Source organism: Hoplias malabaricus, chromosome 1 (assembly GCF_029633855.1).
Source record: "Hoplias malabaricus isolate fHopMal1 chromosome 1, fHopMal1.hap1, whole genome shotgun sequence".
Taxonomy (NCBI): domain Eukaryota; kingdom Metazoa; phylum Chordata; class Actinopteri; order Characiformes; family Erythrinidae; genus Hoplias; species Hoplias malabaricus.
Window position 1 is genome coordinate 8,525,824 of NC_089800.1, and position 18,416 is coordinate 8,544,239.

General features: G+C 43.0%; 1 protein-coding gene across 1 annotated transcript in view; it reads right to left on the reverse strand.

Moving 5' to 3' along the window:
• itga8 (integrin, alpha 8) overlaps positions 1-17,473 on the reverse strand; it is a 103,061-nt gene extending 85,588 nt beyond the window's left edge. Inside the window, 7 exon segments of the mRNA XM_066683569.1 lie at positions 2,257-2,301; positions 3,114-3,239; positions 10,584-10,629; positions 11,034-11,095; positions 14,387-14,510; positions 15,117-15,217; positions 17,410-17,473. Of these exon segments, the coding sequence (XP_066539666.1) occupies positions 2,257-2,301; positions 3,114-3,239; positions 10,584-10,629; positions 11,034-11,095; positions 14,387-14,510; positions 15,117-15,217; positions 17,410-17,473 (568 nt within the window).
• Positions 17,474-18,416: the final 943 nt, after the last annotated feature.

Sequence of the window (18,416 nt, forward strand, 5' to 3'; positions counted from 1 at the left end):
TATGTAAGTACTACCACCCTAACTCTAACCCTAATCCTTAAACTAAACCTAAACTCAAACCCAAACTCTTAACCTAACCCTTACCCTACACTTAGAACATGTCTTTACCTTAAAATGTAATGGTTTACATTATGGGGACCAGCTTGTGGTCGTCACAAGGAGGAGAATTCCCCACAGTGTAAGTGTGTAAAAGGTTTTAGTCCCCACAACATGATATATTCCTGACACACACACACACACACACACACACACACACACACACACACACACACACACACACACACACACACACACACAGAGAGAAATCATGCTAAACATCACTGACTTTAAACTTAGACTTACAGAGACAGCACTAAATAACTCCATAATTTGATTAGCTCACCACAATCAAAGAGTGGAGGGATATTTTTCTGTTTCTCATTCCACTCCCCACCGCCCCTCTTAGTTCTCAGTAAGAACAACATGTCATTTTACACACTCCAGCCACAAATTTCCATCCACCATGAGGTGCAACCCACGTTTGTTTTAAATGTTTTAGTTTTCTCCATTTTTCGGTGTTATTTTCCCCCTATATTTATTTCAGCACTCCTCTTTCCCACAGCTAATGCTAGGATTCTTCCTTAGCAACTGTTGCTATGTTAGACAAGCATCTAAGTTGGGCCCTATTCACTATTCCCTACATTACTCACTATGTAGTGCACTATTATAGAGAACTGAATTCAGGAGTGTAGTCAACGATTCCAGATACTAATGCAGTTTTTGTTTTATCAAACAATGCAGTGGATTATGGGTATGTTCTGTCCACTTTTGTATGTGGGATGTATAGTACCTATTGCAGTGCATTTTGGGATTGTTTGAGTGCACTGAAAATTGTCCACTATGTTGCTGGACTCTATCACAAAATTGTGGAACCCTAAAAAAACAGCATGTGAAATGAATGCAGTATTTAACAGCACTACGCTATTCACCTCCAGGACATCTGCTTCTTCACAAGGGAATTAACAAAAACACTGTCCCCCATTAATTTAGGCTTTACTCTAGATATTAGAGTATTGCTAAACACAACATTGCTGTGATTATTGATGGCATTCAACCACATAAATAACACAAGATCAGACAAAAGCTTGACAACCTTTGAGACACTCACTGGCTGCGTCCGAATTGTGTATCGCATCCTAATACTATTCAGAAATGCGGTGGATCCGGAGCGTACCGGGAATCACTGGGCGCAAGGCGGGAACGCACCCTGGACAGGGCAACACAAACTTACACCTATGGACCCTTTTGAGTCGCCAATCCACCTACCAACGTGTTTTTGGACCATGGGGGGGAAACTGGAGCACCTGGAGGAAACCCACGTGGACACAGGGAGAACACACCAAACTCCTCACTGACAGTCACCAGAGCGGGCCTTGAACCCACAACCTCCAGAACCCTGGAGCTGTGTGACAGAGACACTACCTGCGCCTGTCTGTGTGTAGTAAAATCTGTGAAGTGCACTATGTAGGGAGTAGTACACCATTTGGGACCGATGCGAGAAGCTCCCCCCTTTTATTTTCCCATTGGATTAGGGGACTATCGTATGCGGATGTTTAAGCATACTCAACTCTGACACTTTTAACAACACTACATACTCCAACACTAGTTAGAATTAGTATTATTTATGCAATCTGACAAAGATATATTGTGTGTGGAGATAAATTGGGCACTTCCAAAAGCCTACCTCTAACTATGGCCTTACTCAAGGGCGCTATATTGTTGAAATGTGACCAGGCCATTTCTGTCCAGGCATCAAAACCAAAACAGCGTAGTCCAAAACAACTGCACATTTTTGCCAATAAACATATTTCTAATAGGTCTGCTGTTGTGAGGTTTGTTGGCGTGTGTGTGTGTGTGTCAGGGACAGAGTCATGGGTGGGCCAAACTGGACCCACCCAGTCAGCCATAGCTAATTCCTCATGTCCAAGTTCATGAGCAGAGACTCACTCTCCTTCCTGTCTGTTCCACCCCAAAACCCCCAGCTCAATTTGACCAATTAACCACCCCGACTCCATCCCCCCATCCTGGTCAAGAAATATTGTACACACCCACTTATGCCAAAGCCCATCCAACAGTCAATTTCTGGCTCTGTGTGTGTGTGTGTGTGTGTGTGTGTGTGTGTGTGTGTGTGTGTTACTATAAAATACAGACAGAGTAGACAGACAAAAGGAGACAGGAGGTTGTGTGAGGTTGGGGGTTATTCTCAGGGATTCTCACCTTGTTGTGAATCGCCTGTAAATTCACCGACCGCCACGGAGTATCCTAACAAACAGAGGAGAGAAAAGAGACCACACACACTTCATTATTCCTGGATATAAATAATATATACATCAATCAGCCATAACATTACAACCACTGCCCATTCTCTCAGCTCCACAGACCATCCAGGATCACTCTGTAATTCTTCAATCACAGACTGTAGTCCATCTGTGGCTCTGCATACTTTGTTTGCCCCCTTTCATCCTGTTTTTCACTGATCAGGACTCCCATAGAGCAGATATGATGTGGATGGTGGATTATTCTAAGTGCTGCAGTGACACTGACATGGTGGTGGTGTTAGTGTGTGTTGTGCTGGAATGAGTGGATCAGACACAGCAGTGCTGCTGGAGTTTTTAAACCCTTCAACCCCCAAAGCCAACTGCTATGATGCAACACATGACAATATAAAGGTCTTGCTCAAATACATCCTTTAAATGACTATGAATCTTGAAAGAGTATTCACCACACCACTCTAAAAGTGTGTGAGTGTGTGTGTGTGTGTGTGTGTGTGTGATAAAAACGGGTCAAGGCCAGTTCTATTGACCTGTAAAGCTGTGTGTACAGAAAGTCCCTGCCATCTCATAAATCCCACCTGTCAACAGCTCCACAATCCACTTCACACACTCGTGCTCATATGTAATTTTAACCATATTAAACTTAATAATTACTGCCACAAAAGCTATGATATAAACTATTCATAATGGTACAGATGTCCAGCATTATCAGCTGAGCAGTAGATGACCCATAAAGTGACCAAGATGATTGATGACCTACTGTATAGTGTAGCACACACACACCAACACACACTCTCTTACCCATGTAGCTGTCGTCGTAGGCATCAGAAGTAGCTTCCGTCTGTTTTTCTCCCTGGACTTTTCTGAGAATGGCCTTCAGAGAATAACCGTTCAGAATCTCTGCAACTCCTGCTGTGATCACCTGACCTACACACACACACACGCACACATAAAGGGTTAATATATCCTGTGCAGAAGCACATGTACAATTCATTAAGGTAACAAAGACTGCTGTCAATGGAGAATCAGAAGTGTTTCAGTGCTACCATACAAAATATTTCAGATAAACAGCACTTAAAACTGTCTCTCCGTACGTTGATAACACACAACTCAACACGGTGTGTGTGTGTTTCTGAGCCCTTACTGAGAAAAGGAAATAGATGCTGTAAAGTTAAGGAGTTGACAGTGAACTTTTTTCCACGTGTTAACGCAGTTCTGGGGTCTGTGGTCAAAAGACCAAAAGGATCAAACACCACAGCAGCGTTCACCACCTGTATAAACAGCCCTGGTCAGAAAGACCAGTTTCAGCGCCTGTTTCTTTAAATAATAAGGAGCCACAGCTCAGTTCAGCACAAGAGCCCACGGGTGAGGAGCAGACGCTCTGGATTTTAGCCGTTTTTGCTAAGTTCTCTGTTCTAGTTTCCACCGTATTTAATCAGCATGGTCATTGTGTCTGTTTTGCGCTGTTTAACCTCGTCTTTGTGCTCTCATGTAAAAGCAGATCGAGCGTTGTGATTGGACAGACTCAGACAAAGAGACGGGACAAAATGTCTCTGGACTTGACATAGGAAGCGGAGTCCAATCATAACGGCTCATTTTATCCCATGATTTCTGAATCAAGCTGAATCAAGTTTCACATTTTGAGGGTTGGTAGGCTTCAGCTGCTCAAATTACTGTGCACACAGGCTGTGTAAGAGATCTTTCATAACATAACCATTCTAATAACTACCTGAAATCAGGTACTGAATGAGAGAAAGTCCTAATATTCAGTTACTCAGAAAAAAGTAGAACTCAAACTCCATAACAGGAAACCAAGCCCAGTGTGATCTGGCTTGAAGACGAAGATAAAGGAGAGAGAGAGAGAGAGAGAGAGAGAGAGGGAGAGGGAGAGGGAGAGGGAGAGAGCGAGAGCGAGAGAGAGAGAGAGAGAGAAATCATTTTTTTCCCACTGAAGGTTAGACAAACTCATTATTCTCTTTTATTGGTACAACTGCCGACTGACCTGGGCCCCAGCTATTCATTTCTCTAAGCGTGTGTGTGTGTGTGTGTGTCTACAAGTTGAAGTACAGTATTATATATATATATATATATATATATATATATATATATATATATATATATATATATAATACTGTACTTACTGTAACGTAATACTGTATATATATATGTGCAAATATTCACTTGCAAACACACACACAAAAGTTGGTTTTTCATGTATTGTGGGGACATTTCACAGACTTCAATTCTTTTTGTGGAGACATGCCTTAAACTTAAACTCCATAAATACTATCAACCTAAGCCTAAACTCAAACCTAACCGTAAATCTAATCCTAACTCTTACTCATTATTGTAATCTTAAAACATATTTTCACCTTAATATTTAAAGACGTATGTTGCAGGGACCACAAGCCAGTCCCCACAAGGTAGACAAAACCACACAATGTGTGTGTCTAAACAGACTTTGGCCCCACACAACATTATACAACTAGTCCTGGTACACACACACACACACACACACACACACACACACACACACACACACACACACAAAACAGCTAATCCAACATTCCATATGAAATCAAGGATGTTATTGATAGTCCCTCACTGCTGCCTCTAGTCTTCTGGGACGCCTTTAGAATACATGTTGACTCATTTCTGTGAAGATTTGCTTGCATTCAGTCACATGGGCATAACAGAGGTCAGATGCTCATGTTGGATGATTAGTTCTGGATCACAAACACCACTCCAACTCATCCCAATGGTATTGGATATTCAAGCCCCCTCCCTCCAGAATAAATACACAGTTCTACTGCTTCACAGCCCAACACTAGAAGCTTTATTCCCCTCTTGCTGGTACTTGGCATTATACATGATGCCTCTAAGCTCATGTGCAGCTTCTTCAGAGCGTCATGTTTATCTGTGGAGTCTATACAAGCCGTATGTGCAGTAAACATGTGCTTCAGCAATGGGAGCACCTTGAAGCAGTTAAAATCACTAATAATAAATGATAAATATTCACAGAGAATAAATGTTTATTGTTCTTTTGTTTCTTTCTCCATGTGGCAAACACCTTTGTTTTTTTCAAAAGATGAAGTGATACAGTTCACATGGTCAGCATGGATAGAGCGTGAGAAGCGAGGGGAGGATGGAGAGAGCACGGTTTTTATGACCTCTAGTGCGTCCTGAAATGTCCACAAAATTAAGATAAGTGGGCGCATGAGACTCACATGTCTGTGTTCATACACACATAGGGTGCGGGCGGGTGTATGATATACAGAGTGAGTAAGAGAGAGAGAGAGAGAGAGAGAGAGAGAGAGAGAGAGAGAGAGAGAGAGAGAGAGACACTATTACAGTAATACCCTTATAAGACTTAGTACTATAGTGGCTCTCCTACAGGACACACATTCGCTCATTTTTCATTCATTGTCTGTAACCCTTGGCCAGTTCAGGGTGGCGGTGGGTCCGGAGCCTACCCGGAATCACTGGGCGCAAGATGGCCAATGTCTTTCTACACCCTCTGTAGGGAACAGTGTACCTACTCATTACTCAAACACACATCTCGAATGAAAACTGGGATACGTAAATGGTTTTATTTTTTTGCTCAACACTTTTAGTTCTCATTAAGGTGCTAAAATTAAAGTGATATCAGCACGGATCCCTGACCCATTTATCCACGTCATGTTTTTAAACAGAGCTCTGTTCGTCTGTGTCAGTCACTCCACACAGTATAGTCACAGTATAGTGCACAACACAGACCGCACCCAGACAGTGATTCGCTTGCTAAGTTTCCAGGTCCAATCACGCCTTCGGTCCCTGGTCATACATTCATAAGACATGCGTTTACTGTTTGAATGAAGCTGAATGTCTCAATAGGGGTTCAGTAAAGGGAATAAATTTAATCTAAAAGAAAAAAGTCAATGTGGGTGGCACGGTAGTGTTGCAGTCACACAGCTCCAGGGACCTGGAGGTTGTGGGTTCGATTACTGCTCCGGGTGACTGTCTGTGAGGAGTGTGGTGTGTTCTCCCCGTGTCTCGGTGGGTTTCCTCCGGGTGACTGTCTGTGAGGAGTTGGTGTGTTCTCCCTGTGTCTGCGTGGGTTTCCTCCGGATGACTGTCTGTGAGGAGTTGGTGTGTTCTCCCTGTGTCCATGTGGGTTTCCTCCGGGTGACTGTCTGTGAGGAGTTGGTGTGTTCTCCCTGTGTCTGCGTGGGTTTCCTCCGGATGACTGTCTGTGAGGAGTTGGTGTGTTCTCCCTGTGTCTGCGTGGGTTTCCTCCGGATGACTGTCTGTGAGGAGTGGGGTGTGTTCTCCCTGTGTCAGCGTGGGTTTCCTCCGGGTGACTGTCTGTGAGGAGTTGGTGTGTTCTCCCTGTGTCTGCGTGGGTTTCCTCCGGATGACTGTCTGTGAGGAGTTGGTGTGTTCTCCCTGTGTCCGTGTGGGTTTCCTCCGGGTGACTGTCTGTGAGGAGTTGGTGTGTTCTCCCTGTGTCCGTGTGGGTTTCCTCCGGGTGACTGTCTGTGAGGAGTTGGTGTGTTCTCCCTGTGTCTGCGTGGGTTTCCTCCGGATGACTGTCTGTGAGGAGTTGGTGTGTTCTCCCTGTGTCTGCGTGGGTTTCCTCCGGATGACTGTCTGTGAGGAGTGTGGTGTGTTCTCCCTGTGTCCGCGTGGGTTTCCTCCGGGTGACTGTCTGTGAGGAGTGTGGTGTGTTCTCCCTGTGTCTGCATGGGTTTCCTCCGGGTGCTCCGGTTTCTTCCCACAGCCCAAAAACACATGTTGGTAGGTGGATTGGTGACTCAAAAGTGTCCGTAGGTGTGAATGTGTGAGTGTGTGTTGCCCTGTGAAGGACTGGCACACCCTCCAGGGTGTATTCCTGCCTTGCGCCCAATGATTCCAGGTAGGCTCTGGACCCACCGCAACCCTGGATAAGCGCTTACAGATAATGAATGAATGAATGAATTAAAACGTCACTGTGTCTTTGGCAGCACAATTTGTACATTCACAGCACATTCTGTGAGCTGCCATGCAGACTGCTCCATTTCTGGGAGCGCAGGAGCTGCAGAAAGAGAGCTCCCCCAGCTCCGTCTCTGGGAGCCACAGAGGGAGCCGTGTCTCCTACTCATGGTCAGTCCCAGTGCTCTAATGAGTTGCGCTACCGCCAATTATCTTCTATAAGAATTATCAAAGATTTGTACTTTGTCTAAGTCAGTAGATTTGGGGCTAGTCTGTTTTTTTTTTTAAAAACTCACCACAAGGTCTGAAAAGTCATAAAATCTAGTGGCAAAATCACTAAGTTGTCCACTGAGCAGAGGTGACGTATCGGATTAGACACTAATTCAACAGGAAGATGTGAAGCTTACAGTGATTATTGACATACCTACAGTCCCTGAGTGCAGAATCCTTATTTTATGAGTATTTATCAGTATGGCGTCTATTATAAACAGTGACATCACTTGCAACCCATGGATACGTCTACAGGACACTATACCACACAAATACTACAGGAGATCAGTGTGTGATAGTATTCACGTTTCTTCTAATGCTTAGTATGTTTAGTTTTTTCAAATTGCATTTCTCATTTCTCTCTCTACTTTTCTCTCTGTCTCTCTCTCTCTTACACACACACACACACACACATATATATAGTGCCCCAAAAGCAGAACTGTACCAGAAAAGAATGTTTCTTAAATTCCTGCAGTCCAGGGGAGTTTAATGCCAGGAGCAAGAGGGACTTGGGGGGTCTTAGTGAATGACTTCATTTACATGCATGCGTTCTTACACACATGACTGCAATTATCCCACAATCAGTATTTATCACAGTACAAACAAACACGCACACACATTCTCACATGGAAACACACACAGGACACAGATCAGGTTGCTGAGCCTCCATTTCTTGCTATATTCAAATCTCCAGCAGAATTTTTCTCACCCAAACATTGATGCTTCAACAGCTTCATGACTTTCCCAACCTAACCAACCAACCATAGGTAAATAATATCTATATCTACTAATATATACTATCAATCAGTACAGCATGGATAAGAAAATACTTTAGGGTAGTTTCTCTTTTCATAGGCTGAACAGGTAGACAGCATTTTCACCAAATTCAAACTGAATATAACATTTTATTCAGTCACTAATGTCCAACAACAACATCACTGTTGCAACTAAGCAACGGCAGAAGCCAGCAGGGTTAACTAGCACTAGACTAATCTACAATTAAACTTGATCCACAAAAGATTCAGAAAAAAAATGTAACCAAAGATCTGTCGCTAGGAGAATTTGAGTTAAATTCCCTGTGATACCTCAGGCTACATTCCCATTACAAACCTCATTAATCAGTCCTGATTTTCCAATATAGGGTACTCAAACCACCCTATGTACATTTACATTTATTTACATTTGGCAGACGCTTTTATCCAAAGTGACTTACAAAAGAGGATCTAACATTCAAACTACAGCACGATTTATACAAAGTACCTTACATTGAGTGCAATACGCCAGGAAGTAATAAGTGCATTAAAGAAAGACTTTCGGTGCAAGAGATACTCTCGGAAGAGCTGGGTCTTCAAGGATTTCTTGAATGTAGTGGCCGTGTACTATGTAGTGCACAGTGTAAGTCAAAAAAACTAGTGCCCTGTCTGGTTGTTTGAGTTTAATAATCTGTGAAGTGCAGTATGTAAGTATCTGGGACTCAGCTCAAGCCTCTCCTTCACCACTGATTTGCTGCACCGCCAGCGCATGAAAAAAGACACGTTGAATCTGATCTGACCGTTCACATTCTTGTGTCATGCCCAAAAATCAGATATGTATCCAATCTAGGACCACATATGAAAGTTATTAAATCAGATTTTCTGACATGTTCACACAGGCCTGAAAAAAAATCTGATTTGAGTCTCTTCAGCCTGGTACAGCCTCGGCGGGAGTCAAAGGACCAGTACCACAATCCTTGTACTCTTGCTCTCTCTGTGTGGGTGGAATGGCTTTCCTTGTCCCTCACATCAACTCAGTGTGATGCTAGCCTTGATACCTGTTAGCTGACGCAGTATTCTCCTCCAAGCATGTTGAGCCATTCAATGGCATAATGTCAGCAGCAGTTTGAAAAGATATGGTGGCTGGTTTCACGCCTCAGATGGAACATGTGCTTGCTTTTGTAAGCTAGTGCAAGCACACCTTGAGATATACTGGGCTAAAATATTTAATAGTTATTACTTGTAGTAATAGTTATTGTTGTTACTGTTAATGTGTAGGACTCACATTCTGACACACACACACACTGGACAAACAAGAGGAAACAGGTATTATTAATCCTCTGATTTTCAAGTACATGCAAAGCCAACAGTAATGCAACTGACCATGAGGAGGGATTCATTTAAACTCCCCGGTGGTTGCTGTTGTTAACTGGGCATTTATGCTGCCTTTAGCCATTGGTAAAAATCAGTTGTGCATTCACTGTGGAACAGTTAGCACGGGATGATTTTGCGGGGGTTGAGCGCTGGCTCAGCATTAGCCGTGATGAAACCAAGCAGGAGCGGAGGTTAACTTGGACTAGCGTGCTAACGAGACCCAAGGGTATGTGACGCACCATCTTTTTCTCTCACTCTCTCTGAAAATTTTTCCAGTCGTTCCCTTCAGAGGCTCCAGGTTTGTGTGTGCGTGTATGTGTGTGTGTGTGTGTGTGTGTGTGTGTCGGGAGGGGGGGAATTCCATTCTCTTGTCAGAGAGTTGGATTCTACAAGTCCTTGGAGAGAGGCTCCAATAATCTAACTGTTTCATAAGAAGCTGGTAACTGATTGAATGAAAAATGATACCACAGTGCTTTCAAAGAAGACGCTGAGGCAGGCAGCAGGTTTCCCCCCACACTAGTTTTTGAATGGTGTAACCATATGTACATATGAACACTAGCATTGTATACATCCAGAGCTAACACTCAGCGTCAGGCTACAGAGGGGTGACCAAGGGAATTGTACAACAACATGACTTTAGATGCGGGAAACAGTCATAAACACAATTAGCATGGGACGATACGGACAAAATTTATATCCTGATATATTTCTACATTTCAGTCGATATGGTGTAATTCCGATATCAATACGAACAGCATAAAAGCCATACATCAGAGACTAAACAAGAAACATGACATCACCACCAAACATGAACATCTTGGCTTTTAAATTGAGTGCTGAACTGATGACCGTTAGCTCAGCAAAGCTGCTAAACAACTACAGTGGGGAACATCACAGTATGGAGAAACAAGGGGAAGTGTGTTACCTTGCCAGTAGAAACTCCCTGGGCCTCCTACTACCAGTGTCCCTTCCTGTAAAAGTGGGAGAAAAAGGGAGAGATTTAATCAGCATTAGAACAGTAATGCCACATTGTTTAACGTATCCTTCAGTATATTTTTGTAGAAAATCTGAGCACACTTGTGTAAATGGTTTGCAAAGCTGATCCCAGTACAAATGTTATGCTAGTTTCCCCTCTTTAATAAATGTGGAAAAGAGGGAAGAATAGAGATTGACACTCTGTCTCTGTCTCCCTCTCTCTCTCTCACCCTTTGTAATGCCCTTAACACGCTCCTCTCACAGCTACTCTCTCAGACAGACAGAAAGGAAGGATGAGGGTGGACATTTCCAGTAGAAAGATGAGGATGAAAGCCACATAGATCAAGGTCCTTCACAGAGAGTTATGTCACATACAAACATGAAAACACAGAGCTGTTACCTTGGTGAAGTCCACACTGAAGCCAGCCTGACAGAATCCCTGTCCCTCAGGGTCCGGATTATCTACAGAGAACACATCGGCATCAGGGGGTTTAAATAAAGTGGACAGTGGCGGCCGAATATTTGACCAACGTAATGTGAAGAAGTCAGGGGTTAGGGGTTAAAGGAACATAAGGTAGTATTGTAACCTTAAAAGTGTTTGTTGTACTGTGTCCTTGAATCATTGATTCAAAATCATTGTGATTTTGTGCTGTAAAATGGAGTCTCTGTCATTGCTACTCTGGGCTCAGCACTACAGAAAGTGCACTAGGGGAGGGTAGGAAACTATGCCCCCTCTGGTGATTTCAGGACTGTGCTGTAAAAGGAAATTACACTCTGCGACTGTAGGGGGGAGCCCAGGAATAAAAACACCAAATTTTACATAGTGTTCCTTTAATGGAATGAAAAAACAAAATCTATACATTGGCATGCAGTATATTATAATTATAATGTAAATGTGTCTGTGACTAGTGTGTGTGTGTGTGTGTGTGTGTGTGTGTGTGTGTGTGTGTGTGTTTGCCGTTCCAGAAAAGCTCCAGAGCTGCTTAATATCATTACTGAATGTCTTCTCTGCTTCGGCACTGCTGCCAGAGGTCGGCACTGTTTATCAGAAAGTGGAGAGGCCTATTGCACCATAAGTGGCTCATATATCTCCCACTAATTCCCTATCCACAGCCATTACACACCCTCACTGTCAGAGCCCCGCTGCTATGGCAGGACTTAGTAGTCTTTAAAGATGTTATTTTGACATCTCCACTCTTTAATTAATGGTTGTATGATGTCTGTTGAAGAGAGTTCACATCACTCACAAGCAAATCATTCATTCATTCATTATCTGTAAGCGCTTATTCAGTTCAGGGTCGCGGTGGGTCCAGAGCCTACCTGGAAACATTGGGCGCAAGGCGGGAATACACCCTGGAGGGGGCGCCAGTCCTTCACAGGGCAACACAGACACACACACATTCACTCACAGACACTTTTGAGTCGCCAATCCACCTACCAACGTGTGTTTTTGGACTGTGGGAGGAAACCGGAGCACCCGGAGGAAACCCACGCAGACACAAGGAGAACACACCAACTCCTACAGACAGTCCTTACAGACAGTCACCCGGAGCAGGAATCGAACCCACAACCTCCAGGCCCATGGAGCTGTGTGACTGCGACACTACCTGCTGCGCCACAAGCAAATCATTTCAATATTTTTGGAAGATTCATTGCTTTCTAAACCAGTTCTCACACACCGTCTAGTTCTCCTCTTATCACATGATGCTAACAAGTTTAGAGAGTGAAGCAGAAGCACAAGTGTCCTCCAACGAAATATTATTGTACAGCTCAACATGCTTGGAGGAGAACCCTTATGTCTGCTTAGCATCACAGTGAGTGATGGGAGCGAGGGAAGGGGCCACATTAACCACCCAGAAAGAGTGGGCAATTGCACCTCTTGGACTCTTGGCTATGGATGATTGTGTTTAAGTGGATGGTATAGGTTTAAACATAGAATTTGATTTATTTCTAAAGTGAGGGCTTGTTTTATTGCTTGACTTTCTAATCCACTGTAACCGATGCTAATATTCTGAGGTCTTCCGACGCAGCCCTTGGCTTTGAAATGTGTTTTTGTGTGGGAGGGTGTTCTATTAAAGCTACCCCAGGAAAAGTTAGCTGATCTCATTAAGATATCACAGTAAATCTCCCCACATTTCTCCTATCTTGACACATTGATCAAAGCTTATAATCCAGGCAGGAAATTGCATCAGAGTAAACATAAGTCTCCTCCTTTGATGGTTGTTTACTGCAGGGCACATGATTGTAAAGCAGTGTGTGAATGAGTCACTGTGTTTGCGGCCACGGTTTGCACAGATTGGCTTCTCGTGAAGAGGAATACTACAATGCTACCAGGGAGGAAAGAGTTAATGAAGTTAGAGGATAGTTTAACATCTGAAAGGGTGGGGGACTTTTCAGTTAACCCTGGGGTTTCATAAAGGATGCAGTAGATGGATGCTTGGGTGTGTACAGAGTATATAAGAGTTAGAGTGCTTGAGATAGAGAAATAAAGAGGGCATGGTATGCATATAAGTGTGTGTGTGTGTGTGTGTGTGTGTGTGTGTGTGTGTGTGTGTGTGTCAGTGATGAGGACTTCAGACCTTATGACTTGCAAACACATATTTATCTTGATTCATAAGACTCATTATTCAACTTGGACAACAGATATTTTGCCTCATGATTATAGGACATATGATTCACAACTTGACTCATGTGACTCAGGAGTTGACTCAGACTTCAGATCTTCATTCATTCATTATCTGTAACCACTTATCCAGTTGAGAGTCGCGGTGGGTCCGGAGTCTTCCCGGAATCATTGAGCGCAAGGGGAGGGGGTGCCAGTCCTTCACAAGGCGACACACACACACACACACCTATGGACACTTTTGAGTTGCTGTGGACCGTGGGAGGAAACCGGAGCAACCTGAAGGAAAAGCTCCTGCCCGAGACAATCACCCGGAGCGGGACTCGAACCCTCAACCTCCAGGCCCCCGGAGCTGTGTGACTGCGACACTACCTGCTGCCACCGTGCCGCCCCACTTCAGATCTTATTATTCACTATTTATTCACAGACTTTCGTTCATGTGACTCAGGAGTTGACTCAGACCTTCAATCATATGACTCATGACTTGACATGGATTTCAGATCTTTTGATTCATGACTCAGACTTCAGATATTTTGACTCTGGACTTGACTCAAACTACAAACTTTACTGTATGACTCAAGTCTCGACTTTGATGCCTGACTTGACTCAGATTTCAGATCTTATGATTCAAACTTCAGAACATATCACTCACGACTCAACTCACACTTCAGAATCTTATGATTCACAACATGGCTCTTACCACAAACAACGAGATTTGTTTCCTGGTGTTTTGTTACTTAATTCAGACTTGCCCTAATGACTTGTGACTCCAATGACTCTTAACTCAACTCAGACTTGTATCACACTGACTTATAATTCAACTTTGACTCACTTCCAAATGCCTTATGACTCAAAATCACTTCCCAGTGATTGGCAACTCAATTCATACTCACTTGGCATTGACTCATGACTCAACTCTGACTCACTTCTCAGTGTATTGTGACACAACTTAGAAAGGCACTCAAGACTCTTTCCACTGACTTTTGACTCATTTCCCATTAATTTGCACCTGGTTTTGGATTTCGCTTCCCAGTGATTCTGATTCAATTCTCAGTGACTTGTGGCTTGCTCTGATGCATTTTCCAGCCTATTGTGACTCACATATCTCTGGTGTGTGTTCTAACACTCACTGGTTCTGCAGGGGGAATACTCTGCGTATGCACTGAAGTTCTGCACAGCCACATAACAGGTGCCCACAGGATCCATCTCACTGCTTATCTTCACTGTCCTCCAGTGATACAGAGGAGCACAAGCCTGTGGAAACGCGCACACACACACACACACACACACATATTTATTGATCAACATCAGTGTTGTAAGACAGTTTCAACAGCATGCCTGTAATTTCTAAGAGTATGATAAAGTATGCTATTATTCCACAGAAGACGAGCAATGCACATACAGACTGTTCCCATAATATAAACACATCACATATGAAGTGGGCTGAATATTTACATAGTTATGAGCTTCTCTAAAAGTGAAACCAGTGCAATTCTATAAACTCAACCGCAGAGCTCACTTTCCAGAAAGCCATCATCGTTATTAGCTCCAAAATAGAACAGCGTTTCCGCACTCTTCCAAAACTCCAGCTCCTATTAGTCATTAGAAAGCCTGCTAACCACAGAACTACGTCTCCCATCCACCGCACACAATCCAGACCCAATACATCACACCATGTGGACTACATTTCCCACAAATCAGCCATGGAATATTTGCTGATGGAAAGATACACAATACCCCTCCATCTTGCCCTGTTTTCCATTCATGATTACACACAACTCAGATGAGCGCTCATTCATTAAACAAGCAGCACTTCTTTGGGTGTTCTTTCCCTGGACTACATTTCCCAGAAGCACTCACCACTACTTTGCCTCGGTGTGTTCGGACAGTCGCTCCAAACCACTGATGGGACTTAAACTCCAAAGGCTCTCTCGTTCCGTTCACCTTAATCATTCGGTTGTCTGGGAAAGAGAGGGGGAGGGAGAAAGTGAGAGAGTGGGAAATGAATGGATAAATGAATAAATGAATGAATGAAAAAATAAAGCACACATTTGTAAGACTGGATGTGTAAATCTACGCATAAAATATAATAATGCCTTTTGACTGTTTGTGTGTGTGTGTGTGTGTGTAAACTCGTATTTAGTACTTCATGAAGTGCACCACAAAAACATGAGCATTTTGGGAACACTTCTGAAAGTTCCCATTGCTTTCTGATGGTTTCCAAGATTAAGGCTAGGTTTGTGTTGTTACATTTAGATGGAGTGTTACTGAGTGGCAAATGCCCACAAAGATAGTAAAACACATTTGAATTTGTGCATGTGTGTGTGAAAGTTCCTCGTGTTCCAGAACAGGTCTCTGCACACAGCTGGCTCTGTTTAAACCTGAGCATAATGCAGGCCACACTTCACGAGTGGACAGACTGAGTAATCTGCCTCTGCCTTGTCTATAGCTACATGGTCAAAAGAATGGGGACCGCTGTTCGTTCAACATTTTTTATACTTTTTCCCACTAAAACCCATGGCGCTCAGTCACTCCAGGGAAAGCAGTTCCTACTGCTCCTTCAGTTCTTTGGCAGCTGTTCCTTTGCTTGGACTTATGGCCTATTAACGCTGCATAAGGAGATATAAACATAAATCCAATGTACTCCAGTTTCTACAAACAGAACTGTCAGCGAACCCTGATATAGACCAGGCATTCTGCTCCTAATAATCACGGCACCTCCCACTTTGATAAAACTCATTAATGTCTCTTTGACAAATGGCATAAACAGTGAACAGCACTAGTTCATTTAAATCTGTTTCTTTAACCCTTTACTGCAGGAAATATTCAGCTTTTTATACAAGACATGTACAACCCTCACCCCCCACCATGTGTGTACTAACTGGTATTATTCATAATGTGACAGTGGAGCTGTAAGACGCAGTGTATAACATGGGACACAGTCAAAGTAATATAGAAGCAAATATCGATCCAAATAAAAAAGCATATGAAAACAATAAGAGGTTTGAAGTCTGTAGAAATACAGAAAATAAATAATACACTCCTCTATCATGGCCTCCTCCAGCTGTAGTCTAGCAGTGGTGTCCATGGCTTAGGAGAGTGGCAATGAGCTGAGAGCTGAACAAAATATATTTTACCCATACTGCTTTCTACAAAGTGGCCTACTCCAGCTTTAATAAGATCTCTTAATCACGTCTTAACGAATCACAGCAGTCCCATTAATAACCTCACGTTCTTTAAACAAAGCACAGTGCGATGTGCTGAAAATGGGGCTCCATTAGCACCCATATGTGTAAACCTTCTCAGACCTAGAGCCATTCACAAAGTGCCTACTTAATTGTGCCAGATATCGTATGAGGTGCAACGGTGGAGGTGGTATGAAGCCACATCATTCATCAGAAGCTGCCTCAAGTCAGTGAGAAATACACACTCAGACTGTGGAAAGCAGGAAGGCTGAGGAATGTGCCTGCTGTAGGACAGAGTAACTCTAGAAGATCCAGACACATCAAGGTATGCATGTGGGTGTTTACATTATAGTGCCAAGAATTTTTGGACACCAGGTATTAATAGGGAGTTATCCTCCACTGCTGCTCTAACAGCAATTGATTTTGGAACATTCGCTACATTCGCAACAGCATTGGTGACATCAAGTACTCTAGCTCTTCCCTAAAGTATCGAGCTCAAACAAGGGTGCACTGGTCCACGGCCCAATGCTGGGGGGAATTATACTTCTCATGCTAACACTTGGCATTGAGCATGGTGACCTAAGCTCACATGCATCTGCTTGAGAGCATCCCATTTTCCTGATATCCATTGAAGATATACAGGGGTGTCTATTAACTTTTGGACAAAATATAATAACTCCAACTGACTCCAAGTATGTGGTGTATCAAACGTATTAGCCTTGATTGCATTGGTCATTCATCAAAGTGACCGCTCTGGATGCCCAGTGGGGTCAGAGGTCGACTGTGAGGAAAACAATGTGACTGATGAATCTGATAACACACGTGTGTATAAGTGTGTGTGGGTGTGTGTGTGCGTGTGTGTATTCTAGAATGCCAAGCAAGGATGAAAAGCCCAACAGCGTAAATAGGGGTTGTTTTTCTTCCACTGGGTAATAGAAAGCAGACATTAACCCTGGTCAGTTTCTGACCTCCACTGATATCCCTTGTGTTCACAGCTCTTTTAACCTTCTTGACCTGTGTGTGCTGGTCCATCCATCCGTCTGTCTCTCTGCTGGATGTCTTCAGTGTTCAGCTTCATTAAGGCTGCATCAGAGGACCCACACACAGCCTGTATAACCTATCCAGACAAGCGTGAACTGAAATGGGATGCTCGGGAGCAGCTGTACATGAGCTTAAGATCAGCAATGTCAAGTGTTGGCTAGAGGGGTATGAAGCCCCTGATAGCAAGGAGATGGCGGACCACTGAGGGTAAAGTCGGAGGTCCACTAGTGTTTTGCACAGCGTTTTCTGGACGGACCGCTGGTGATTAAACAGAATTTTAGACAAAATGCCACATTTGAGCACTTTTCCATTCACAGTCCAATTTACATTTTTTTCCTTCATTTACTTCTTTTGTTATTTATTATAAATAAGATTAGTAAATAATTTAAATCCAGCACAGAGTCTACATTTTTTAGCATTTAATCATTTTATATCAGGCTTATACTCATTATTATATCTCTCAGAGTTGTTGGTAATATTTGTATTAGTTTGTTTTCCAGAATAAAAGTCTCTGTGAATTTAAATCTGTGTGAGGAGATTATAAATGAGTTATATCCTGTACAGGACAGTAATCTGAGTGGTCTACAGTCAGTGGTGTACCAGTCTGGGGCCCTTCAGCTATAGGCAGTGGAACAGTATTAATTTTATTAACAAATTATACAGACCTGTTTCTTTCAATGAAGACTAGAAGAGATCTAACTAAATCAACATAAATATTTTGAGATGAGAATTATGATGAAATGTTTTGCAGTTTGTGTCAATGAATAAAAACTAAACAACAATGTGAAAGGGTGATAAATTAATAATAAATATATTTATCATCTAAAACTAGAAAATGGAAATGAAAACAGATTCAAATAAACGTTTGTTTTTTTGTTGTCAGGGCGACGGGAGCGGCCGGGCAGAATAGTGAAAAGGAATCGACTCCCAGAAA